The sequence below is a fragment of the Capra hircus genome, chromosome 17 (genome assembly GCF_001704415.2).
Source record: "Capra hircus breed San Clemente chromosome 17, ASM170441v1, whole genome shotgun sequence".
NCBI lineage: Eukaryota > Metazoa > Chordata > Mammalia > Artiodactyla > Bovidae > Capra > Capra hircus.
The window spans coordinates 40,833,689-40,860,241 of NC_030824.1; the positions used below are offsets into that span (position 1 = coordinate 40,833,689).

General features: G+C 37.4%; 1 protein-coding gene across 2 annotated transcripts in view; it reads left to right on the forward strand.

Moving 5' to 3' along the window:
• INTU (inturned planar cell polarity protein) overlaps positions 1–21,970 on the forward strand; it is a 79,365-nt gene extending 57,395 nt beyond the window's left edge. Inside the window, exons 10-16 of one of the 2 annotated variants that reach the window (XM_005691271.3) lie at positions 4,872–4,934; positions 5,751–5,972; positions 6,952–7,404; positions 8,327–8,424; positions 13,939–14,128; positions 16,501–16,658; positions 21,307–21,970. In XM_005691271.3, the coding sequence (XP_005691328.2) occupies positions 4,872–4,934; positions 5,751–5,972; positions 6,952–7,404; positions 8,327–8,424; positions 13,939–14,128; positions 16,501–16,658; positions 21,307–21,418 (1,296 nt within the window). In that variant the 3' untranslated portion in view covers positions 21,419–21,970. The other variant, XM_018061517.1, reaches the window with a different exon arrangement.

Consider the following 26,553-nt stretch of genomic DNA (forward strand, 5'->3'; position numbering starts at 1 on the left):
ACTGTGTGGATCATAACAAACTGTGGGAAATGCTTAAAGAGATAGGAATACCAAACCACCTTACCTACCTCCTGAGAAATCTGTATGCAGGTCAAGAATCAACAGTTAGAACTGGACATGGAACAACAGACTAGTTCCTAATCAGGAAAGGAGTACCTCAAGATTGTATACTGTCACCCTGCTTATTTAACTTAAATGCAGAGTACATCATGCAAAATGCAGGGCTGAATGAAGCACAAGCTGGAATCAAGATTGCCAGGAGAAATATCAATAACCTTGGATATGCAGATGACACCACACTTAGGGCAGAAAGCAAAGAACTAAAGAGCCTCTTGATAAAGTGCAAGAGTAGAGTGAAAAGTTGGCTTAAACCTCAACATTCAGAAAACTAAGATCATGGCATCTGGTCCCATCACTTCCTGGCAAATAGGTGGGGAAACAATGAAAACACTGACAGACTTTATTTTGGGGGTCTCCAAAATCACTGCAGATGGTGACTGCAGCCATGAAATTAAAAGACACTTGCTCCTTGGAAGAAAAGTTATGACCAACCTACACAGCTTATGAAAAAGCAGAGACGTTACTTTGCCAATGAAGGTGTGTCTAGTCAAAGCTATGGTTTTTTCCTGTAGTCATGTATGGATGTGAGAGTTGGACCCATAAAGAAAGCTGAGTGCCCAGGAACTGACGCTTTTAAACTGTGGTGTTGGAGAAGACTCTTAGCGTCCCTTGGACAGCAAAGAGATCTAACCAGTCCATCCTAAAGGAAATCAATCCTGACTATTCATTGGAAGGACTGATGCTGAAGCTGAAACTCCAATACTTTGGCCACCTGATGCAAAGAGCTGACTCATTGGGAAAGCCCCTGATGCTGGAAAAGACTGAAGGCAGGAGAAGGGGACGACAGAGGATGAGATGGTTGATGGCATCACTGAGTCAATGGACATGAGTTTGAGTAAGCTCTGGGAGTTGGTGATGGACCGAGAGGCCTAGCATGCTGCAGTCCATGGCATTGCAAAGAGTCGGACACGACTGAGCAACTGAACTCAACTCAACTCATTGCTATCTAACTTCCCAAGAGAAATGAAATTTATGTCAATACAAAGACCTGTAAACAAATGTTCATAGCAGCTTCATTTTTAATAGTCAAGAGACCATTCAAATAATCAATGTCCATCAACAAAGTATGATATATATATATATATATGTGCATTGGAATAATACTCAGCAAAAAGAAATTGGCAACAGTGTTGATATAACTGTTCTATATCTTGATGTTGGTGGTACTTACACATCTGTACACATTTGTCAGAACTGGCAGAATAATTCACAGTTTTATATTAATTTAAAAAAAGAGGGATCTATTCTAAACTTTTTGTGTCATTAGTTATAAGATTTAATGTTATATTTTAATTCTGTGTTCTTTTCTTTAGTGTTTTAAGATTATTATTACGGTATAATTTATATTAAGTAAATTTTTTGTGCCCTTTTATAGTCAGTCCCTTTCCCTACCCCCACTCCCTGTAACCGCTGATCTGTTTACTGTGCACATGGTTTTTACCTTTTCTGGAATGTCACATAAGTTGAATCACATGGTAAATAATTTGCATCTGACTTTTTTTAATTGGGAAGTTTAAATATTTAGTTTTACAAATATTACATGAGTACATTCTTATGGGGAAATGCAAACAGTAAACATAAACCTAGCATTTTGCTTGACCACTCATACATCAAAACCAGCCCTATTCTCAGAGTTAACCATTGTTATCAGTTGATGTATATTCTTGGTAACCTTGTATTTATGATCTCACATGGAAGTAATTCTGTCTGAAATGTTCAGTGTAGATGATACTGTCATACTGCTAGTAGGAATATAAACTGATGCAACCACTCAGGAAAACAATCTGGCAATATACATTAAAAAATATATATCTTCTGGTGTAGGAATTCAACCTCCAGGAGCTTATCAACTAAGGAAAATATCAGGGATGTACACAAAGATTTTCTTTCTAAGAATATTCTCCACAGCATTATTTATACCCTGAAAAATTACTGGAAACAAAATACTACATTATGGAATCTGTTCAGTAATATTGCCATTGAAATCATGTTTAGAAAACTGTCTACTGACATGAAAAAAATATTCAAGATCATTTTCTGTGGAAAAAGCAGGGTCCAAGACAATAACAACAGAACCAAACAAAACCCAAAAAATACCAGTTGTTGGCAAGGATGTAGAAGAATTGGAAGCCCTGTGCACTGTTGGTGGGAATGCAAAGCAGTGCAAATGTTATAAAACACAGCATGGTGGTCTCCACAAAAAAATAAAAAATAGAACTACCACATGACCCAGCAGTTGATATACTCAAAAGAATTAAGAGACACTTGCAAACCCACGTTCACAGTAGCATCATTCACAACAGCAAAAAGAGAAAGCAACCCGCCTTCACCAACAGATGAACGAGCAGACAGAAATTATGGATAATACATACTGTGAAACATGACTTAGCTCCTCAAAGGAAGTAAATTTTGACATATGCGTCAACAGGGATGAACCCAGAGGACACCACAACACTAGCACATCACAAAGGCAAACCAAGCCCATCACAAGATAAAATAGTGCATGATTTCACCCATTGTTGTTGTTCACTCACTCAGTCGTGTCCAACTCTTTGTGACTCCATGGATTGTACCCCATCACACTCCTCTGTCCATGGGATTTCCCAGGCAAGAATGTAGGAGATGCCTAAAGTAGTCAGATTCATGTGGATGTCAGGGGCTGGGGGAAGGAAGGGGGATGGAGAGTTGTTGTTTGATAGATACTGAGTTTCAGTTTTCCAAGAGGAAAAAGTTCTGATTTGGTTGCGAACAGTGTGAATTGTGCATAATGCTATTGAGCTGTACATTTAACAGTTATTAAGATAGTAAATTTTATGTATATTTCACCATGTAAAATTTTTAATTAAAATTCTTTCTAAAAGTTTACCTACAGTGAAGCCAAAGAGCTTCCATCCAGTGCATGAAAGTGAAAAGTGAAAGTGAAGTCGCTCAGTCGTGTCCGACCCTCAGCGACCCCATGGACTGCAGCCTTCCAGGCTCTTCCGTCCATGGGATTTTCCAGGCAAGAGTACTGGAGTGGGGTGCCATTGCCTTCTCAGATACCCTCAAAAAGCTTCTGATAAATGTATTAATACCTCATTCTTAAATGTGAGGACAGTAAAGCATCACAGGAAATATCTTTGACATAAAAGCAGTCAAAACAAATGAACAAGGATGAGTTTGACTTCTTTCACGTAGCATAATTTATTTGAGATTCATTCATTTCATTGTCCATATCAGTAGTTCAGTTCTTTTTACTGCAGACAGTAGTCCACTGTATGAAGTCATCACAGTGTTTATCCATTCCCCAGTTGAGGAATATTTAGATTATGTCCAGTTTTCCTAGGGTTTTGTTGTGTGTTTTTTTAATTATAAAAGTAATGCGTGCATATTGGGTTTAAAAAATGCAAGCATGATTAATAAAAACACATGTCCTCCTTCCTCATCCCTCTCCCTCAGTTCCATCCCCAGTTGTAACTGCTCCAACAGTTTGGAATGTATTCTTCCAGACTCTTCTGTACACATACATGAAAGTGAAAGTGTTAGTTGCTTAGTTGTGTCTGACTCTTTGTGACCCCATACCAGGCTCTTCTGTCCATGGAATTCTCCAGGCAAGAATACTGGAGTGGGTTGCCATTCCCTTCTCCAGGAGATCTTCCTGACCCAGGAATTGAACCTGAGTCTCCTGCATTGCAGGCAGATTTTTTTACTGTCTGAATCACTGGGGAAGCCCATACATACCCCTGTACAAGCCAATACATATGTATATACCAGGTGGTGCTAGTGGGAAAGAACCCACCTTCCAGTGCAGGACCTAAGAGATGTGGGTTCAATCCCTGGGTTGGGAAGATCTCCTGGAGGAGGGCATGGCATACACATTTTACGTATATATATGGGCTTCTCTGGTGGTTCAGATGCTAAAGAATCCGCCTGCAATGCAGGAGACCTGGGTTCAGTCCCTGGGTTGGAAAGATCCCTGGGAGGAGGGAATAGCTACCCACTCCAGTATTATTGCCTGGAGAACTGCGTGGACAGAGGAGCCTGGCAGGCTACAGTCTACGGATCGCACAGAGTAGAGGCACTGAGTGACTCAGCACGCAGGCACACACATATACACACACACACACACACACATAGCCTTGGGGGTGCTGTTTTTTATTAGAAATTCTAAACTTTTTATACAAAAACCTTGATTGTCTTGTTCAGGTATTTCTGTAGATTTATAAAAGAGGAATTACTCAAAGGGTATGTGTATTTAAATTTTTTTTACATACTATTAAACCCCAAATAGGTTGTACCAGTTTGTACTTTCAAAAATAGTATATGGTAATATCAAATATTTTAGATGATCCCTTTCAATCCCCCTTAGGGTAACAAACATTATGTTCTACTCTTAGGTGTCTCTATGCAACAGTATTTTATAAGAATCAAAAATAAGGTTGTTTTCAGTCAAAAATAAATACATAGGCACCTTATGCCTCAATATATGGACCTATGTTCAGCAAACTATATTCATTATCTTGTAATAACCTATAAAGGAAAAGAATCTGAAAAAGAATGTGTGTGTGTATATGTATGTAACTGAACCACCTTACTGTACATCTGAAACATTGTAAATCAACTGTGCTTCCATAATAAATAAATACCAAAAAGGAGAAACTTCAGTTATTAAGGGCTGTAATTTCCAGTTTAACTGTTGTAGCTTAACTAGGATATTTTTAAATCATAAAAATATATATACATATATAAATCCACTGTGGTTTTCCCCCCAGTCTGAGGATTACTATGACATGAGACGGCTATATACAATTTTGGGGTCTTCTCTATTTTACAAGGTAAGTTAAGCTTGACTTTTAAATATTGTACTGTTATATGAACAAATCTAAATTTTCCCAAACTCTTACAAACATGAAAAATACATTTTTCTTTTTCTCAGAATGTAGGTACAATAAAATTTGGATCTTAAAACAAGACTTATACCTAATATTTAAAAATACATGAAATATTTCAGTTTCATTACACTTTAAAGCATTTACAAATTTGTAAGAAAGAAACAGTACTCAAAGAATCAAGTGTATATGAGAAAAGAGCAATACTTTGTTGATTTCCTTTTGCAGTTGTGTATAATTTTCCCTTATCTTCAAAAGTAACTATCTTATTGATAAATTTTCTAAAATTAGGTAGTTAACTTCCATATAAAGCAAGTTAAGTTTCAATTTAATTAAAAGTTTCAATTCATCAAATGAATTTAAGTATTTTAATTTTGTATATTTTTAAGCACAGAATTAAACATATCTAAAGAGAATCAGACAATACAGAACTGTAAGTGTGAAAAGTCTCGCCCCACCTCAACTCATACTTCTCTGCTTCTCATCTTCAGAATTCAGTTCTTTGTAATTTTGCCAAATTCTCAGGCTTATGCTACTTAGAGGTGATCCTGCTTTATGCTAAAGTCTATCTATTATAGACCTAAGTTATTATACATACTTGATGAATAGCTGAAAGAAAACATTTTTGTTATTTCTTTATTCCACTTAAAACTGGAATATTTTAAACCAACTGAAGAAATACCTGTAAAACTCTTAAAAATATATTATAGGATTATTGCTTTATGTCACTAGTTGACTTTTATTTTCTGTGGTTCCATTAAGGGGTATTTGATATGCAGTCATTTGCCTAAGGATGATCTTATTGATATTGCTGTATACTGTCGCCACTATTGCCTACTGCCTTTAGCAGCAAAACACAGAATTGGTCAGTTGGTAATATGGAGGGAAGTATTTCCTCAACATCACCTCCAACCTTCTGCAGACTCAAACACTGAAGTCTTTCAGGAACCTGAAGGGAGATATTTTTTGCTAATTGTTGGCTTGGTAAGTTTACCTTCATTTCTTTCTTGGGTTTGTTTGTTTTTGCCATTTACTGATTATCTAAATAAATATACAAAAATGATAATTTAAAATTATAAGCATGTCAAATACTAATATTCAGAAAAGTTACTCTCCTTTATTTCTTTTATTTTGTATCCATTTAATACTCATAAAGAAATAGTAATGAACCGTAAGATAAGATTTTAGCAGGTTAAGATTTTTTTTGTTCCCAATTCTATAAAACCAGAGGTTTTATCTTCTAGTTTGTTTTGGGAAATAGAGAGACATGAAAAGAATATAGAATCAGAAACAGATTAAATATGTGATTGCAAATCAAAGGACTACCACTGATGAAGGCTCTTTGAAAGCTACCTTAGGGGAGTCTATGTGCCGAAAGTGGCAGCTGATGGTGTATCAGGATAAGGCAATGTGAGATTTGTTTTCAAAGGTCATCAAGTAGCCTTGAGGATAACTAAGAAGAGGCGGGAGGAGTTTTTAATAACCATCACATAATCATGCCACATGTCCATATCTGTTTGTTATTCAGTCGCTAAGTCATGTCCGACTCATTGCTACCCTATAGCTGCAGCACGCCAGGCTTCCCTGTTCTTCACTATCTCCTGGAGTTGGCTCAAACTCATGCCCATTGAGTTAGTAATGCTATCTAACCATCTCATCGTCTGTCGTGCCCTTCTCCTCCTGTCCTCAAACTTTCCTAGCACCAAGGTTTTTTCAAATGAGTTGACTGTTTGCATCAGGTGGCTAAAGTATTGGAGCTTTAGCATCAGTCCTTCCAATGAATGCTCAGGGTTAATTTCCTTTAGGATTAGACTGGTTTACTGTCTCCTTGCTGTCGAAAGGGCTCTCAAGAGTCTTCTCCGGTACCACAATTTGAAAGCATCATTTCTTCAGCACTGTTTAGTATTCATAAATTTATGCATGCCTGCTAAATACAAATATTTTGTATTTTTTTTTCTTATAGAGACATTACATGTTATGTGTACTATTAGAAGCTGGAGGCTGTGCATCCAGAGCCATTGGGAATCCTGGACCAGACTGTATATATGTGGATCAGGTCAAAACAACTCTTCACCAGCTGGAAGGGGTAGATTCCCGCATAAATGAACGGCTAGCTTCTTCTCCAACCCCCTGCTTGTCTTGTGCTGACTGGTTCCTCGCTGGGTCACATGAAAAATTAGATAATTTAACCACCTCACCTATCCTCAGTAGGCTGCACAGTGCTTCCAAGGTCGCAACCTCTCCAACATGCAGAAGAACTCTTTTCAGTGACTATTCCTTAAAGACACGTAAGCCCAGTCCATCCCGAAGTGGAGGGCCTGACGGTGGTCTTGAAGGTGAAGGTGTTGGCCTGAGCCCCCACACTACGGAATCTCAGGGTTCTGATGGTTCAGAAGAAACTGGGACCTTGCTTAAGGTATGTGTTCATTCCTCTGTGTACATTCTAGGAGCTAAACTGTCTGTCCAGTCCTTATTTGTAATTGCAAGGGAATTTTTAATGACAAACCCTTCTTCATTTGTACTAGTGGTGGTTTTTGTCACTGTTGGCAAACCAGTGATTTAGGGCCAAGAGAGAAAGAAATACCAAGTAATAAAACATTAGAGAACTGTCAGGTCCTTGCGCATGATGTGTTACTGTGGTTACTACTAGCATAGGATAAGCCAAGAGGTACAAGTTAGCACTGAGAATGTTTAAAGGAAATGTTGGCAGGAAGGGGGACCCCTTCCAGGGTCCAAGAGGGGGCTCTTGTCTAACACTTGGAAATGAATTATGTGAAGAGACACGTGCTGATGAAATAAGAGACTCTACTGGAAAGGGGCTCCCTGACAGAGAACAGCAGGCAGCAGGGTAAGGGAACCAGGGAGCACTTCTCGGCCACATGTTTTACAGTCTCAGGTTTTATGGTGATGGGGTGGGTTTCCGGGTTGTCTCCGGTCAGTCATTCTGACTCAGGCTCCTTCCTGGTGGCGTGCGCATCACTCGGCCAAGATGGATTCCAGCAGGGATTCTGGGACATTGGTAGGACATATGGACTGGTGTCTCCTCTCTCCTTTTGACCTTTCCCAAATTCTTCCAGTTGGTGGTAGCCTGTCACTTCCGCATTCCTTACTAGGACCCTTCTTGTCAGATAACTCATGCAAGTAGTTAACTATTGTTGCCTGGCCAGGGGGTGGTTTTGATCAGCTGGCCAGGGGGTGGTTTTGATCAGCCGTTCCCCTAACAGAAACACTGAAAAATAATAAGTAGTTCTCCTTGAAAGACTTCCAGTTTTACATTGTATCTTCTGTTTGATTTCCATTCTTAGATATAAACAGATCTACTTAATAACACTTTTCAGGTCACGAAAAAGAAGTCTACTCTTCCAAATCCTTTTCATTTGGGGAACCTGAAAAAGGACCTTTCAGAAAAAGAACTGGATATATACAACACTGTAAAGTAAGAAACTTCCTTGTTTCATTCTTTTTCACTTAACTGTCTTTGAGGAAATTTTACAGTGAAAAAGTGCAGTTCCATAATATATAGATTTTATTCAGCAAATATGATATGCCTTATATATGAAAGAAGATAGCTATGCTATTTCCCTAATATTTTTCATTATGCATATAAGAAATATAAGAAATAAAAAACATACAAACTAGTATTCTAAAATGTAAAAGTTTCCATTTATGTCTTCCACAGGTAGCCTCCCTTTTGTGTGTCTAATTGTTAAATTAGTTTACTGTTTTTAGACTTTCATGGATGCTGTGGTTTTTGTAGATAACTCCTTAGCCCTGAGTACTCATTCCCAGTGCTTGAGAGTATTGGTTGCTAATGGCTCATAGAGGAGTCCCCCTACCCTGCCCTTGTCCAACTTGGAAGTTTATTAACTCCGCCAAGCTTACAACCTCTCCCTAGGAGTGGCCACATCTAATGACTAATCAATAAGTGAGTACAGGCTTGGCCCCTACTTAAATTCAACACAACTCTGAAAAGCCATGCAAGTTTCAAAGGTCCTGGCAGTATCTGCTGAGTCCTCGGTGTCAACTGAAGTGCAGCTTTTCCCTCTGCTCAGTCCTGCTTCCTTCATGCTCACCCCCACAGCTGTTGTCCCCAAAAGTCCTCCCTAATAAGCTTCCTCCCTGCATATCTCCCTATCAGAGTCTGGAGCCAGGGAACTGACCTATGACACCCTCTTTAGGAAATAGGTAAAAGTAAATAGGGAATTCTGATGTAAAAGGAGCTGAGTGGGAGGAGCATGTTTAGAACTTTATCTGTCTATAATTATTAAAACATGAACTGTTACAAATTCACTTCTTGTTGTGCAGCTATTATGTGGTGACTTGCAGGGCTTCCTTCCTGAGCTTTGTATGGTATTATGATAGTATGCATGGAATCAGTTTGTTAATAAACTCCTATTGCATACTTTCACTAGCGCAAGTAGACATGTACAAATCAAGTTCACATTAAAAGAAAAAAAAAACTGTTCAATATCACTCAGACATAAAAAGGAACACAGTTGAGTCAGTTCTGGTGAGGTGGATGAACCTAGAGCCTGTTATACCGAGTGAAGTAAGTCAGAAAGAGAAAAACAAATATTGGGGATTTCCCTGGTGGTCCAGTGATGAAGACTCTGTGCTCCCAATGCAGGGGGTCCTGGATTCGGTCCCTGGTCGGGGAACTAGATCCCACATGTCACAGCTAAAGATCCTGCATGCCGCAACTAAGACCCAGTGCAACAAATAAATAAATGTTTAAAAATACTGTATTTTAACACATACATATGGCATCTAAAAAAAACAGTACTGATGAACCTATTTGTAGGGAAGAAATAGAGATACAGACATAGAGAACAGATTTATGGACACAGCAGGGGAAGAAGACGGTGGGATGAACTGAGAGAGTAGCATGGAAACATATACATCACCATATGTAAAATACGTAGCTAGTGGGAAGTTGCTGTGTAACACAGGCAGCTCAACCCAGCACTCTGTGACAACCTAGAGGGGTAGGATAAGGCGAGGAGCTGGGAAGAAGTGAGAGACACATGTATACTCATGGCTGATTCACATCGTTGTATGGCAGAAACCAGCACAACATTGTAAAGCAATTACCCTCCAATTAAAAATAAAATTTTAAAAAGACGTTTTAGAGCTACCACCTTCTTAATCATTGAAATGTTTTATATTAAGTTCATGTATGTGTTTAACAGAGTTGTCAGGAAAAACTTTTCTCATAAAGTCAGGGCAAAAACAAGGTTATCTCTCTTCATAAAATAATGCATTGAAAATCTAATGTGTTAAAATTTGGAATTTAATGTGATGTTTAATATTTTAGTAGTTAAAGAAAATTAGTTATTTTAAAAAACAAAAATATTTTTTAAACAAAGAAATCTATTTCAAATCTCTGGTGGAAGCCTGTAATAACTTCCCTAAACCCTAATCTTCCATTTAATAAAAACTGCTGCTCTGAATTTTTATTACCTCTGTATATTATTTTTATAATGTATGTATATATATGTTATTTGGGCTTTATATCTAGTAAAAGGAAATACTTTTTTCCAAGTTTATAGCTTAACAAAAGGTTATAACAATATAAATTTATAATTGTATTTTTAAGCATAAATTAATATGTGATGTAAATCATAGGCTCTCCTATTCAAAAGGATGCTACAGAGGCATATTTATTCCCTTTACTGACATGGAAAGATGTTCAAACTATATAGTTCATTTAAAAAGTGTGATATAGACTGGTGTGTAATATACTATCCTAATTTGTTTTTCCAAAATAAAAAAATATACTAAATAATATGTGGAAAATATTCCATTCAGTAAACAAGTATTATCCATTCTGCATTCTAGTAATTCTTGAATCCACCCAGCGCCTAATAACTGTACCCTAGTTCAAGCTCCTGTTCTCTCACCTGGTTACACTGCAACCAGTTCCCCATTCCTATTCTATCCTGAATCTATCCTCTGCTGTAGGAGTGACCTTTCTGAAGAACAAATCCAATTTAATCTGCATATTTTAAAAATAAATACTTGTCCTTCCATTGGATAACTGCTTGTTTGATGATTTTTAAAGTTTCAGTTTATACACTGAGTGAGTTAATATACACTGAGTTAACTTATGGTTTTTGTTTTTTTAGTTTTTTATTTTTTAAATTTTAAAATCTTTAATTCTTACATGCGTTCCCAAACATGAACCCCCCTCCCAGTTCCCTCCCCATAACATCTCTCTGGGTCATCCCCGTGCACCAGCCCCAAGCATGCTGTATCCTGCGTCAGACATAGACTGGCGATTCAATTCTTACATGATAGTATACATGTTAGAATGCCATTCTCCCAAATCATCCCACCCTCTCCCTCTCCCTCTGAGTCCAAAAGTCCATTATACACATCTGTGTCTTTTTTCCTGTCTTGCATACAGGGTCGTCATTGCCATCTTCCTAAATTCCATATATATGTGTTAGTATACTGTATTGGTGTTTTTCTTTCTGGCTTACTTCACTCTGTATAATCGGCTCCAGTTTCATCCATCTCATCAGAACTGATTCAAATGAATTCTTTTTAACGGCTGAGTAATACTCCATTGTGTATATGTACCACAGCTTTCTTATCCATTCATCTGCTGATGGACATCTAGGTTGTTTCCATGTCCTGGCTATTATAAACAGTGCTGCAATGAACATTGGGGTACATGTGTCTCTTTCAATTCTGGTTTCCTCGGTGTGTATGCCCAGCAGTGGGATTGCTGGGTCATAAGGTAGTTCTATTTGCAATTTTTTAAGGAATCTCCACACTGTTCTCCATAGTGGCTGTACTAGTTTGCATTCCCACCAACAGTGTAGGAGGGTTCCCTTTTCTCCACACCCTCTCCAGCATTTATTGCTTGCAGATTTTTGGATCGCAGCCATTCTGACTGGTGTGAAGTGGTACCTCATTGTGGTTTTGATTTGCATTTCTCTGATAATGAGTGATGTTGAGCATCTTTTCATGTGTTTGTTAGCCATTCGTATGTCTTCTTTGGAGAAATGTCTATTTAGTTCTTTGGCCCATTTTTTGATTGGGTCGTTTATTTTTCTGGAATTGAGCTGCATAAGTTGCTTGTATATTTTTGAGATTAGTTGTTTGTCAGTTGCTTCATTTGCTATTATTTTCTCCCATTCAGAAGGCTGTCTTTTCACCTTGCTTATATTTTCCTTTGTTGTGCAGAAGCTTTTAATTTTAATTAGATCCCATTTGTTTATTTTTGCTTTTATTTCCAGAATTCTGGGAGGTGGATCATAGAGGATCCTGCTGTGATTTATGTCTGAGAGTGTTTTAACTTATGGTTTTTAAGAACCAGAGCTGCTCATTGTGTTGTGGGGTTGTTCTGAGAGGAAACTAAAGAAGTTAATATAAATTTTAATTCTAAACCTTCCTAAATACAAACATTACTAATAACTCTTTTTAAAAGAATCATTCCTGTTCTGTACCTTTTCTTGAATTTGAAAACCTCAGAGTTAAATGGTATGTTTTCAATTATTTTCTTTTTGAATAATTAGTTTTTGTATTATTTTTTACTTAATTGAAAAAATACCAGCTACCAGTTGTTAATGAACCCACCACTCTATGGAAAAGTATGAGAAAAATTTATAGATGATCTCCTTCCCTGCCTATCTTTGGCCTCTCTAAAGAAAACCAAGACCATTAGTTAGTGATAAAAAGTTATTCTGATCTTGCTGCCTAATAGTTTAACAGGAGGTGCTGATGGGGGATTTTGGTCCATATGTTTACAGACTGACAATCAGGAAAAAGCAAGGTGTAGTAGAGCAAGCCTCAGAATCAGCTAAGCTCTGACACTGAGCTATGTGACCTCAAACAAGTTAATCCAAGTCCTCTGAACGCTGATTTTGGTTAAAATGACCATGAAATGAAGTGAAGTCGCTCAGTCATGTCCGACTCTTTGCGACCCTGTGGACTGTAGCCTACCAGGCTCCTCCGTCCGTGGGGTTTTCCAAGCAAGAGTACTGGAGTTGGTTGCCATTTCCTTCTCCAGGATCTTCCTGACCCAAGGATCGAACCCAGGTCTTCCACACTGTAGGCAGATGCTTTACCATCTGAGCCACTAGGCTCCCAAAATGAGGATAGTAGTAGTTAATATCTTACAGGGTAATTATGAGAATTAAGCCTAAGATACTTTAAAGCACCTACCCTGGCACCCAGAGGGCATTCTATTACCATTACCAACTATTACCATTATTTCATGCTCGCTGCTACTGTTGTTCTTTACCCTTCTTACCACTGGTAGAAATAAGCAGTATTTATAGGTTCTGCTGGAGTCTCAAACTCCAGTAGGGGAAGAAAGGATGGAAAAGAATGGAGAAGTGGAAATAGTAAGAGAACACAGAAAAGAGACTGTAATGATGAGAAGTAGTGGAATACTTAGAGTTATTGCCATGGATTCTAGAATGTCACCTCCGCTTTGTAGTTGGTAATACTGATTTTATTTTTCTTCAGGATGGTCCATTTGACTGTCATGGTAAGAGACTTTATTGCTACTAAGCTACTAACTGAAAATCTTAGTTTGTTGGAAGGAGTTTTTGTAAGTGGTGCACTCTAGACTGATACCTTGTTTATGGCTTGTAGATATCTGGGCCAGACTCAGGCTGAGTTATTCATTACCAACCATGGAAAAAGAGGGCTTTAGCCAGTTTGGGTTGTTTAGCAAGGGGATGATTAAGTTACTTGCAAATGAATTGGTGTTTATCCTTGAATAACATGTAGTATTTGCCTCTATTAAGGGAACTGATAAGTAACCCTAGCCTGTATTTCAGATGAGGAAGAGGGAATTTCAATGTTTGGCCTAGTTTTTCTTCCCTAATTACACTCCTAATGTTCTGTTGTAGTTAGAAGCTTATTAGACGTCTACCAAAGCAACATTTTTAAGTTTACTCTAATATCTCTCTAATTCCTTTTTTTTTTTCCCAAGATTGACATCTGGTCCTGAGAACACACTTTTCCATTATGTTGCCTTAGAAACAGTGCAAGGGATCTTTATTACTCCTACCCATGAAGAGGTGGCACAGCTGAGTGGCTCAATCCACCCTCAACTGATAAAGAATTTCCATCGGTGTTGTCTCTCCATTCGTGCAGTTTTCCAGCAGACGTTGGCTGAAGAGGTAGGGCACTGCTATAAATCTAGCTCTCTGCCAGTCTTACTTCCAGATCTCTAAATATTCTGTCTGAAACTCTTTAGCAATAACTATTTTCATTTACTTTTTAAAATAGTCATTCATTTGAATGCCAAAGGATTATATTCACTTAACTTACTTAACTTTAAAACTTTCTTTCATAATTCTGAGTTTGATGTCCCAGATTACTGTTTCAGGAAATAGTGGGCCTGTGTTTTTCTATAGCAAAATAGAATATAGTAGTTTGTAATGTAAACTTGCCTCCCATATTTGATATCTGTGACTCAGCTATTTTTTGGACATTTATCTCTACCATTTTGTAACTGATAATTTTTTAAGTATTCAAAGTTATTTAATTATCTATTTAAGTATTCAAAGGCAGGATAAGGTATATATATAAATATAAGGTATATATATATATAAAGGAGTAAAGAACAGAATTAACACAATAGTGTTATATATGTTTTAGCCACTTGGTTGGTTGCTTGCTAGCTTGCTTTTCAATCCAGAATGAAGTTTTATTTAATACTGTACCTCCAGAAAAGTAGTAATGTTATATACAATTAAAATCTCAATTACACAGTTCTAATAGCAGGGAAAGATAAGTATTAAATTTCTTGAGAAAGATAAATATGTAGAAGTTATTTGTGACTGGTCAAACATCATACTGCCAAAAACAAAATAAAGAAGACTGAAAAATGAATGTAATGTATATAGCAATACATGTACCAAGGTTGCTAAACTTGTGAAGAACTTAGATGTCAAGGTGGAAGAACATTGGGCTGGGAATAAGGACTCCTAGACTGGGCCTCAACTTTTCCTATTTCCTCAGTTATAAAGTGAGTGAACTGAATTATATCATCTCTTAGGACTCATTCAGCAGTGAAACTCTTTGTCTTTTAGGATTTCTTCTTCGAGCTACCAGAAATTGGTATTCGGCAAAATGTTATGTTTGACTGTATATCTCTATGTGCTTTGCATTCTTATGCTCCTCCTTTCCTGTTTAACATGCTAATAGATTCTGTAAGGTTCATTTCATCAATTTACTTAGTAATATAGATTAGCCTTCCCTCTATTATTTAAACATAGAGGTTACCTACCATTCACCAGATACTACTCAAGATGCTGGGGATACAGCAGTGAACAAAAAGTCTCTTTCATCATGAAGTCTGTATTCTAGCAGGGGAAGCTAATGAATTAGAAGCAGTTTAATATATCAGGAAGGGTAAGTTTCAACAGCAATTATAACAAAACAGAGTAAGGATGAGAGGTGGTGGTTACGATTTTGAAAGATCCCTCTGATCATGTCAAGTAATATTTGAACAAACACCAGAAGGAATTGAGGGATAAAGCCATGTGGCAAATGTGGAGGCTGAGCTTCCAGACAGAAGGAACAGCCAGTATACAACCATGGAGGTAGGAGGGCTGAGAGCTCACAGGAGCAGCCTGAGTCGGGAGGAGAGCAGTCAGAGTTGAGATGGCAAAAGCAGCAGGACTGAGTCATGCAAGGCCTGATAGGCCAAGGACTTTTTGAGATTTATGTTCTTGGGTAGTTCTGAGAAGAGCAAGGACATGTTCCTTAGTTTTCAAAGGGTAACTCAGGCTACTCTGAACAAGCTTGCAGGGTAGACAGAGACGGTGGGAGGCAAGGAACTGTGGAAATTCTCAAAGCAAGAAGTATCAGTGGGTTCTGGATCTTGCAGATATAATGGAGGATGAGCCAAAAGGATTTGTGTCTTCAATAAGCATTTTGAAAGAAGGAGAAGAATCAAGGATCACTCCACTGTTTCGGCCTGAGCCTTACAGAAAGTCTTATATATTCCAAGTGGGTCATTGGTTTGCTAATGATTTAATCAGTGGGAAATTTAGAGAGTATGCTTCAAAGGAAAAATACTGCTTTACGTGTATGTGTTTTAAATACCTTATAAAATCATCTACTCATTTAGTAACTCATTAGTAACCTATTCATTAAGCATCTACTGTGTACCCAAGCACAGCTGCTTTCAAGGAATACAGAGATGAATGGCATATAGTCTCTGCCCTGGGAAAAATGTTCTAATGTACTGGGGAAGACAAACTTATAAACTGCTAATATAGTGTAAATATTAATAAGGTAAGGCTGTGAAACAAATGTTTCCTTGGAGAGTCAAAAGAAACTTTATCCGTGAAGTCTCTTGTAGGAGATGGCATTTAAAGTAAGTATGAGAAAGGGTAGAAATTTTCCTGCAGGTAAGGAGAAAGAAGAATGTCATTGTGGGCACTTATAGTATTAGGATCAGCCAGTTCAAATCTATATATGAAAACATTTAAAGCAGCACTATTAATACCAGCCAAGACTAATAATACCTATTAATTTACAGAAAAAGAAAGCACTGAATGGCAAAGATCATTCAGGTTCAACAAATTCTGTGTCTTCTCTGAACCCTGTGAAAGAACATGGTGTACTGTTTGAATGCTCACCTGAAAACTGGACTGATCAGAGGAAAACACCACCAGTTATGGCTTACTGGGTAGTAGGGTAAGTGGAAGAAAATATTTTTAAATGTTAAAAAGGGGGTAAAGGAGCTAAACATTTTAAGATATAAGCATGGATTTATTACTGCTTGTAATGCAGAAGATGTGGGTTCAATCCCTGGGTCAGGAAGATCCCCTGGAGGAGGAAATGGCAAAACACTCCAGTATTCTTGCCTGGGAAACCCATGGACAGAGGAATCTGGCAGGCTACAGTTCATAGGGCTGCAAAAAGTCAGACATGACTGAGCAACTGAACACAACACACAATGTGAGTTTATTAACATAATTCTAATATTTAATGTATTTTAGAATTCTGCTTACTAAATAACGCCTTTAAAATTCTTCCCAAGTCTTTTCTTTTATTAAAAAAAACCTAATTCACTTATCTTACAACATTGTACTAGTAAGACACTAAAAGGTAATGAGTTCATACCCACTGCTATTTCCTTCTGTCTCTAACTTTTTTTCTCCCCCTCTTTCCTCCTTTCTTTCCCTCTTCCCTTCCCTCTCTTCCCCCGTCCCCAACCAGCTACAAGACCTGGCCCTGTCTGTCCCCCGGCCACCTCTCTGTTTCTACCTCCTGTCACTCTCTTCCTCCAGCCACTGTGCACAGCCACACTGGCACCAGCTGAACTCTGTTCCTGCTGTTCCTTCCATGTGGGATGTTCTACTTAACCTTTGCCTATCTGGCTCCTCGATATTCAGACCAGTGGTAGCATATCATCTCCTGTCAAAGAGACAAACTGTCTTCTCTCTCTCTCTGTCACTGGAATGTCAGTTTTATGAGATCAGGAACTGTATCTGTCTTGTCCACCATTGGCACCATAGTCACTTGATAAATATGTAAGGATTAGTAAATGGAGCTGTGCTTGGCAAAATGTATGTGGTGATGCTTAGGTGGACTGGCAAACACAAAGAAAGACACAGTCACTGCATCTGATGATCTTACATCCAGCAGAAGAAATATGAAACATGCTTAAATATCTATGTACTTATGGATGAATATTCTATGGAGAGAGAGAGAGAGATATAGCTGGCTATATTTTAATGTTTTTTTTAAGGTCAGTCTCCCAAGGCAATAGAAATAAAAACTAAAGAAGCAAATGGGACGTAATCAGACTTAGAAGCTTTTGTACAGAAAAGAAAAACATAAAAAAAAGAAAAACAGAAAGATATTTGCAAATTATGTAAATAACAAAGGCTTAATCTTCAAAACACACAAACAGCTCATACAACTCAACAACAAAAAACCCAATTGAAAAATGAGTTCAGTTCAGTTCAGTCACTCAGTCGTGTCCAACTCTTTGCGACCCCATGAACTGTAGCACACCAGGCCTCCCTGTCTATCACCAACTGCCAGAGTCTACCCAAACCCATGTCCATTGAGTCGGTGATGCGATCCAACCATCTCATCCTCTGTCATCCCCTTCTCCTCCTGCCCTCAATTTTCCCAGCATCAGGGTCTTTTCACATAAGTCAGCTCTTCACATCAGGTGGCCAAAGTATTGGAGTTTCAGCTTCAATATCAGTCCTTCCAATAAACACGCAGGACTGATCTGCTTTAGGATGGACTGATTAGATCTCCTTGCAGTCCAAGGGACTCTCAAGAGCCTTCTCCAACACCACAGTTCAAAAGCATCAATTCTTCAGCGCTCAGCTTTCTTTATAGTCCAACTTTTACATCCATACATGACCACAGGAAAAACCATAGCCTTGACTAGACAGACCTTTGTTGGCAAAGTAATGTCTCTGCTTTTTAATATGCTGTCTAGGTTGGTCCTAACTTTCCTTCCAAGGAGTAAACGTCTTTTAATTTCATGGCTACAGTCACCACCTGCAGTGATTTTGGAGCCCAAAGAAATAAAGTCTGACACTGTTTCCAGTTTCCCCATCTATTTCCCATGCAGTGATGAGAACAGATGCCATGATCTTAGTTTTCTGAATGTTGAGCTTTAAGCCAACTTTTTCACTCTCCTCTTTCACTTTTATCAAGAAGCTCTTTAGTTCTTCTTTGCTTTCTGCCAAAAGGGTGGTGTCATCTGCATATCTGAGGTTATTGATATTTCTCCCGGCAATCTTGATTCCAGCTTGTGCTTCCTCGAGCCCAGCATTTCTTATTATGTACTCTGCATATAAGTTAAATAAGCAGGGTGACAATATACAGCCTTGACGCACTCCTTTTCCTATTTGGAACCAGTCTGTTGTTCCATGTCCAGTTCTAACTTCTGCTTCCTGACCTGCATACAGGTCTCTCAAGAGGCAGATCAGGTTGTCTGAAAAATGGGTAGAAGACTTTAATAGATATTTCTCCAAAGAAGACATACAGATGGCCAGTAGGCACATGAAAAATGCTCAGCATCACTAATTACTAGAGAAATGTAAATCAAAATTATGATGAGGTACCACCTCATACCAGTCAGGATGGCCATCATTAAAAAGTCAACAAATAACAAATTCTGGAGAGGGTGTGCAGAAAAGGGAACATACCTACACTGTTGGTGAGAATGTAAGTTGGTATAACCACTAAGGAAAACAGTATGGAGGTGTCTCAGAAAACTAAAAATAGTATTACCATGATCCATCAATCCTACTCCTGAGTATACACTCAGATAAAACTATAATTCAAAAACATACACGCACCTCTGGAAACAACCTAAATATCCATTGACGAATGAATGAAGAAGATGCAGTATGCACAACGGAATACTACTCAACCACAAAAAAGAAAATAATGCCATTTGTAGCAATATGGATGCAACTATAGATGATCATACTAAGTGAGGTAAGTCAGAAAGGGAAAGAAAATACTATATGATATCACTTATATGTGGAATCTAAAATATGGCACAACTGAACCTATCTACACAACAGAAAACAGACTCAGAGATCATACTTATGGGCGAGGGGTGGGAGAAGAGAATGGACTGGGAATCTGAGGTTGGTAGATGCAAACTATTACATTTAGAATGGATAAACAACAAGGTCCTACTGTATAGCACAAGGAACTATATCCAATCTGCCGGTATAAACCATACGGAAAAGAATATATAAAAAAAGACTGTATATGTGTAAAACTGAGTCACTTCATTGTGTAGCAGAGATTGACACAACATTGTGACATTGTGACACAACTGTACTTCTATAAAAAATAAATTAGGTAATACAACCACACACTCTGGAAATTCTGAAAAAGGGGAGGAAATCTGAGATTACAAAGAAAGGCTAAGAGATTCCATTTGATCTGCTTTAGGAAATGAACTGGATTTGGATAGCACATTTTAAGTAAAGGATGGGATGAATATAAAGACCCAAACAAGGGAAATCCTAAGGCTTCATTGTGAGTAGACTAGTTTGCTAGGATGGTAGAGGAATGGCATATACAAAGATGAAGTGAAAGATAAAACTAGAAAGCTAAGTTAGGATCACTGCAGAGAGCCTTCAATTCCTAACCAGGGAATTGAATTTTGAAGGAAATATTGAACTGCCGATAGTTCTTTGAGTTGGGGTAGAGAGTTGGTGAAGGAAGGAGCACAGAGTTGGGTGGGACTAATGTTACTCGACACCTGCCATGTAGTACTAAGCTGTACGACAGTGCCTTACAAATGTTATCCAAAGCAATAATTCCCCTGTGCTGATCCACAGGATTTAGAATCAGCTTAGTCATGTTAACCAGGGCTTCCCTGATGACTCAAACGGTAAAGAATGTGCCTGCAACAGGGGAGACCCGGATTTGATCCCTGGGTTGGGAAGATCCCCTGGAGAAGGGAATGGCTACCCACTCCAGTATTCTAACCTGGAGAAGTCCATGGACAGAGGAGCCTGACAGGCTACCGTCCACAGGGTTGAAGAGAGTCAGACATGACTGATTGAGTCACTCATTAAAATCAGAAATGCCTGCACCCCATCCCAGACCTACTGAACTAGAATCTATGGGAGTGGGACTCTGTATGTTTAGTAAACTCACTTGTGATTCTGATGTATAACCAGCCACGCTTGGGAGCATCAGCATGATCACAACTCAGTGTATAGTGATCAGCGCTGTGTTATTGGAAGATCAAGCTGGGAGCCAAATGGAATAGTGTGGACACGAGAGAGAATAGAGATAAGAAGACCGGTTAGCACGCAGGCAGGTGTACCTACATTCACAGCTGGAACTGCGAAAAATCAGCAGGTGCTGAATTACGATGCTGCTGATCTGTGCAGAAGAGAGAAACTGAAGGAAGTCAGAAATGGTTTGATGTTTTGTATACATTAGTATTGATTAAATAGACTAAAATTTTAACTCTTTAAGAAAATCTAAGTTTCAATGTTAATCCCAATTTGATGTCTAATAACTATTGTACTTAGAATGATGGTACGTCATTGACTATATTATAATAATAACTAAATTTAACATTTTAAAACTAAGGAATATGACTACAGAAATTGACACAATAGGCTTTTTACACGCTGAAAAAATAAATGTAATTGACCTAAGGCATAGATTATTTGATTACAAATCTAGCTGCATTTCCCCCTATGTAGATTTAGACTAGTGGTTGAATTTATGACTTATTCTTTCAGAAACCAAAAAATGTAGCAAAATATATTGGAGAGTTGGGAGTTTTTTCCTTCTTGGAATTCTGAAATTAGTGTGTTCTTTTTCTCTACAGGAGACTCTTTCTTCATCCCAAACTTCAAGAACTTTATGTCTGTTTTCATGACTCAGTTACAGAAATTGCCATTGAAATGGCTTTTAAACTGTTCTTTGGATTAACCTTGTAGCTGTATTTTCTTGATGCATAGCAACACTGTGCACAGACCATCAAGCAGGGTTAGAACTGCTGAAATCTATTCACTAAGAGATAAGGTTTAACTTCTTCTCACTAATCAATACTGAACATAAGGCTGATGAAGACTGAGATGATACGCTGCTGGATTTGATGCACTAAATCTTATTTTAAGACTTTTGAAGAAAATACTTGATTGAAATATGAAGAAGAGATTGTTAACTTATTTTCCATTTTGGTATATAACATTAATTTATTTACTGATTTGAAATAATGTGATATATTTTATGTAAAATTAATATAAGAATGTTTATCTTGGAAAAATACCCAATTTTTTGTGTATGTTTCTCAAGAATAATATTGATATCTGGCAAAATAATTATGAAATTGGGAAGAGATGACCAAGTTCTGTTACTAATTAGTGTTGTGAGCATGAGCAAGTTTTTGTACCTCTCTGAGCTCAGATTTTTCCTGTACAAATGAAATGATTGCTTTGATCTGTGTCTAAAGATCCTCTTCAGTAAAATGTGCAATTTTTTTCCTCTAACCTATTGTTTGGTACCTAAATTTGTAATATTGAGTACTGATTCCTTCTTAGATCAGATACTTTTCCTTTAGGTATTTTAGTAGATACCTCACTGTGGGGAAAGAGAGGAATGAAAATTAAACTTACTTTTTTATTTATTTGATTTTCTTTACTAATTCAGGTCAGTTCTATTTTGGTTAGGATATATATTTTTAAACTATTTGTTCATATACTTTCATTGTTTTTCTCTTTTTTGAAATATATTCAGGTATACACACTTTATACAAGTTCATGAATTTTAGGAAAGTTGTATGTAAATTTTTTTAAAAAACCGTATCATGTTGAAAACACTGAAAAAGTTAACTAAAGAAATTCTATGGTGGCTTCCAATCAATACAAAGTTCTGCCTTACAAATCTGGATGTATAGGTTTTCCCAAAGGGGTACCTTTAATGAACAATAATTTATTTGACCATGAGTAGAGAAAGAAAGTTACTAAGATCAGAATTTTCTTCAGCTGTCAGAATTTGGCAGATTGAAAGGAAGGAAGAACAATTCTTAATTGACATTTACCCGTTGGATTCTCCTGAATTCTCAGATGCCCTCATGACTTTATAGCACTGGGTTCTCGCTTCTTCAGGATTTACCTTTGGAAGGCAAATTACACCAGCACATCGAAAGCCAGTCTCTGCCTTTCCCCTACCTCAAGCATGAGACCTCCAGCTTAAACAGAATTAACTGAAAAACGTAGTGGATGCACCATTTAAAATATCTGCTCTTAGAAGAAACACTATTATCCCTCTGTCTGGGCTTCCCTGGTGGCTCAGTGGGTAAAGCATCTGCCTCCAATGCGGGAGACCTGGGTTCGATCCCTGGGTTGGGAAGATCCCCTGGAGAAAGAAATGGCACCCCACTCCAGTACTCTTGCCTGGAAAATCCCATGGACTGAAGCCTAGTAGGCTACAGTCTGTGGGGTCGCAAAGAGTCGGACATGACTGAGCTACTTCACTTCACTTCATGAGTTTAAGAGATTTTCACCCAGGTGTTGAAGATGCAAACCACTATACTTGTCCTACTGGTGACTTGTGGACCTTAATTTTGGCATTCAAAACAGAGCAAGAAACTTTGGTAGAAAATGGCTTGCAATATCCTCCCCTTCAGATTATAATTTTGGTCAAATGATAGACTGTTTACTACTGTGTTAGGACTGCTTATGCACATATATAAGTATCAAAGTATTATTTAAGAGTATTTAGTAAATGTCTTAAATTTCTTGTTAATGTTCCCTCAAAACCATGAAGCTATTTTTAATATGGAGAATTATTAATAAATGTAGCCATTGATCACCTCAAATTTTCAAACAGACTGAACTTGGGACTTTACCATTAGGAACTTTTTGTTTCACTTAGTGAAATTTTGATCTGTTGAACTGCTTTCCTGGTCTCAAAGAATCATAAGACCACTATTTAATAACTGAAATAAAAAGATAGACTACTGATCTTACATAAAGCCAACTCATTTGAAGTATTGCAGATCTGCTCTGTAATGTGCATGTTGCGGAGACACTATTTTTAAGAAAAGAAAACCAAACATTATCTTGGTTTTTATCTCTAAATAGATATCAAAATAAATGTGGTAAGTACTGTAAACTTAGCTGTTCATTTTTCCATATATGTTCAGATTCACACCTGAGAGTAGGTGTGACTCACTGGACAATAAGTGCCTGTTTGCAACTTTATTAAATAAAGAGGGACATAGAATGCTTTTCCAGGTATAGAAACATTCTTAGGTTGGATTTTATTAGCATCCTGCAAACGTTCTTTTTCACCAAAGACTGTAATGCAAAAGACTATATATCCAGCATTAAAAAAAAAAAAAGCAAGTGTTGTCTTACCACCATCATATATTTTTTAGTCCTGTCTCCTCCCAAAATTACATTTTAGATTTCAACCCCCATTCTCCATTTATCTTTTTTGTCTCTTTGTTTTGTCATGTTAGAAAAGAGAATTTCTCTTTTTGTGCCAAGGGACCTCAATGATGATGCATACTGGCAAGTTAGTAAATTGCAGTCCCTGCTTTTTTTATATTTCTGATACAAATGGGAAGAGCTATGAAACGAATTTACTAAGTTTGTACACTTTGAACATTCTTGAAAATAACATTGTGAATAATTATTGTTGTCTTGTGATTTCCCTCTAAATAGTGCCTGGCACACATTATGTGCTATAAAAGTGTTAGCAGCTGCTACTACTACTACCGCTACTTATTATTAAATATACATTGGTTGAAAACAATAGAGTCATCTAAATCATACCCTCTACTGTACAAAATGTTGGAAAGCTAAGAAAAATTATTCAGCACTAAACACTTTTAAAACGAGGATTTATACTTTGAATATTTTAAAATACATTAATAAATATTACTAAAACTTTATATACTGTGTGGAAATTAATTTTTTAGAGTTGTACTTCTAGATAACCGAAGCTAGTTTTGCACTATATTGATAGTTTTTAATAAAAATGGTGCAGAGGTTTGTTTGCAGTTGTGTTGACTTTTTGTCCATTCATCCAACAAACATTTATTACGTTTCTGCTCTGTACCAAGCACTGTTCTGAATGCCAGGGAGACAGCAGTGAACAAAACAGCCAAAAATTGCTACCCTCATGGAGCTTATGTTCTAGTGGGAGAGGTAGACCTTATGTTTTGCTTAAGTAAAACAAAAGCTAAAAGAAAAAAAGTGAAGCAAGAAAATGGAGTGTGAAGTGTGACAGACAGGGTGGCCAGGGAAAGGGTTGCTTAGATGGCCTCAGATCTGCAGTAAGTGGGGAAACTAACCAAGCTGATTTCTAAGGAAAAAGTGAACAGTGCAAAGGCCCTGAGACTCTCTATTTTTAATATCAACATATAAATCACCAGAACTTTTTTCATTCAGTAAATCAGTAAATAAAATGCAAAGCAGCAAATTAAAATAAACATTTGCAGCTTAATCTATTGAAAAGAGATGATTCAGAGCTCTTTAATAGGGTTAAAAAAAAAAAAAGCTACACTTCTAAGTACTTTCACTTTTGCTGTCTTCTGACAAAGAATATATGTCAAAAGCAAGCTTGAGGATACCATAAAGGAACATTCTATAAACAGTGATAACTGCAGAGTCATGTCCAGGGAGGGCAGAAAGGGGGGCAAAAAGGGAAGGGAGAGAAAATTGCCCTGGGGAGCAGCAGCAGGCTTTTCTGACTTCTGAAAATAACTTACGTTTCCTGTGACCAGAGATGGTTCCTTTAACTTCTTTTGGCACCTTAAAGAGACATTCTTGCTTGGGGTGTGATTCGGGAAATTCCCCCTTTAAATTTCTTCCTAAGTGCTTCAAATTACCTTAAAAGAGAATGAAGTCTTTCATTTTCCAGATTTTTGCAGATAAAATGCCCATCATTTCTTGAATTTGTGATGGATTTCACAAAGGATTTTGAAGTCAATGCAGTGAGAAAACTTTCAATTTTTCAAGCTAGGAATAATGATAAATGCAATTGCTTTAGAAAGATTAACATGTCAGCAGCATACAATATACAAAGAAACTCAGGCTGAAAAACCAGTTGAGTCAAGTGAGCCACTAAGAAAAGGAAGGTAGCATCAAACATGGTACCAGTAGGACTTGCCAACTAGTTTTATGAGATTGCCAAAAGAGTAACAAAATTCCTAGAATGCTTCTGGCCAAAATATTTGGTTTTTTACTAGTGACAAGTACTATTAAAAGTGTGACAACACACTTGGGATAATAAATTAAAAAATGCAAACTTAAGTTCAAAAAAGCCAGTAACTCATCTCACATTTTACAGATGTGTTTAAAGACTGAAAGTCCTGCAGAGTAAGAGATGATAAAATGGAAGCTTCCTTCCTTTAGTAGAAACCATCAAACAAGTTGTAAAGAGGAATTAAGAATATATTTCTTTATTAATAATAGGACATTTTTTGCCTCTTTCACTCTTATTCCCTCATTAGTGTACAGTGGAGTTTTCCAGCAGTTACATATATGTTGGGCACTATTGCAGCAAATGGGATGCAAAAGCAGCTGTGTAAATCAGGCTTTTATTAAGCCAGACATTTAAAAAGACTTAAAAAAATATAAAACAAGGCTGTTCTCACTACATTTTTTGTTGGCAAAATAATTGTTCAATACAAAAATGTTACTTATGTAGAGGTTTACTGTTATTTTAAATGAGATTTATATAATTTTCTGTTACAATTTCTGAAATGATTAATATCAATATATAACAAAAACAGAAGCTTCTTTGCAGTCTTCTACATGAAGAGTGAAAAGGTATCCTAAAATCAGCTTGTGAACCGCTGTTCTAGAACACGTTCCCAACTCTGCACATTAAAATTACCTGGGGAATTCAAATCCAAACACAGACACCCGGGCACAAACCCGTGTCTCCCCCCACTCCCTACCAACACCTCCAATTTGTGCAGTCGTCTGACTGAGCACCACTGCTCCAGATAGAATTACCAAATTAAATAAAATACAGGAGAAAGAGAAATGTGTTGAATTATGTTATGGGGGTACAGTAGGTAAAACCAGACACTGAGACAATGACTAGACAAAGGACC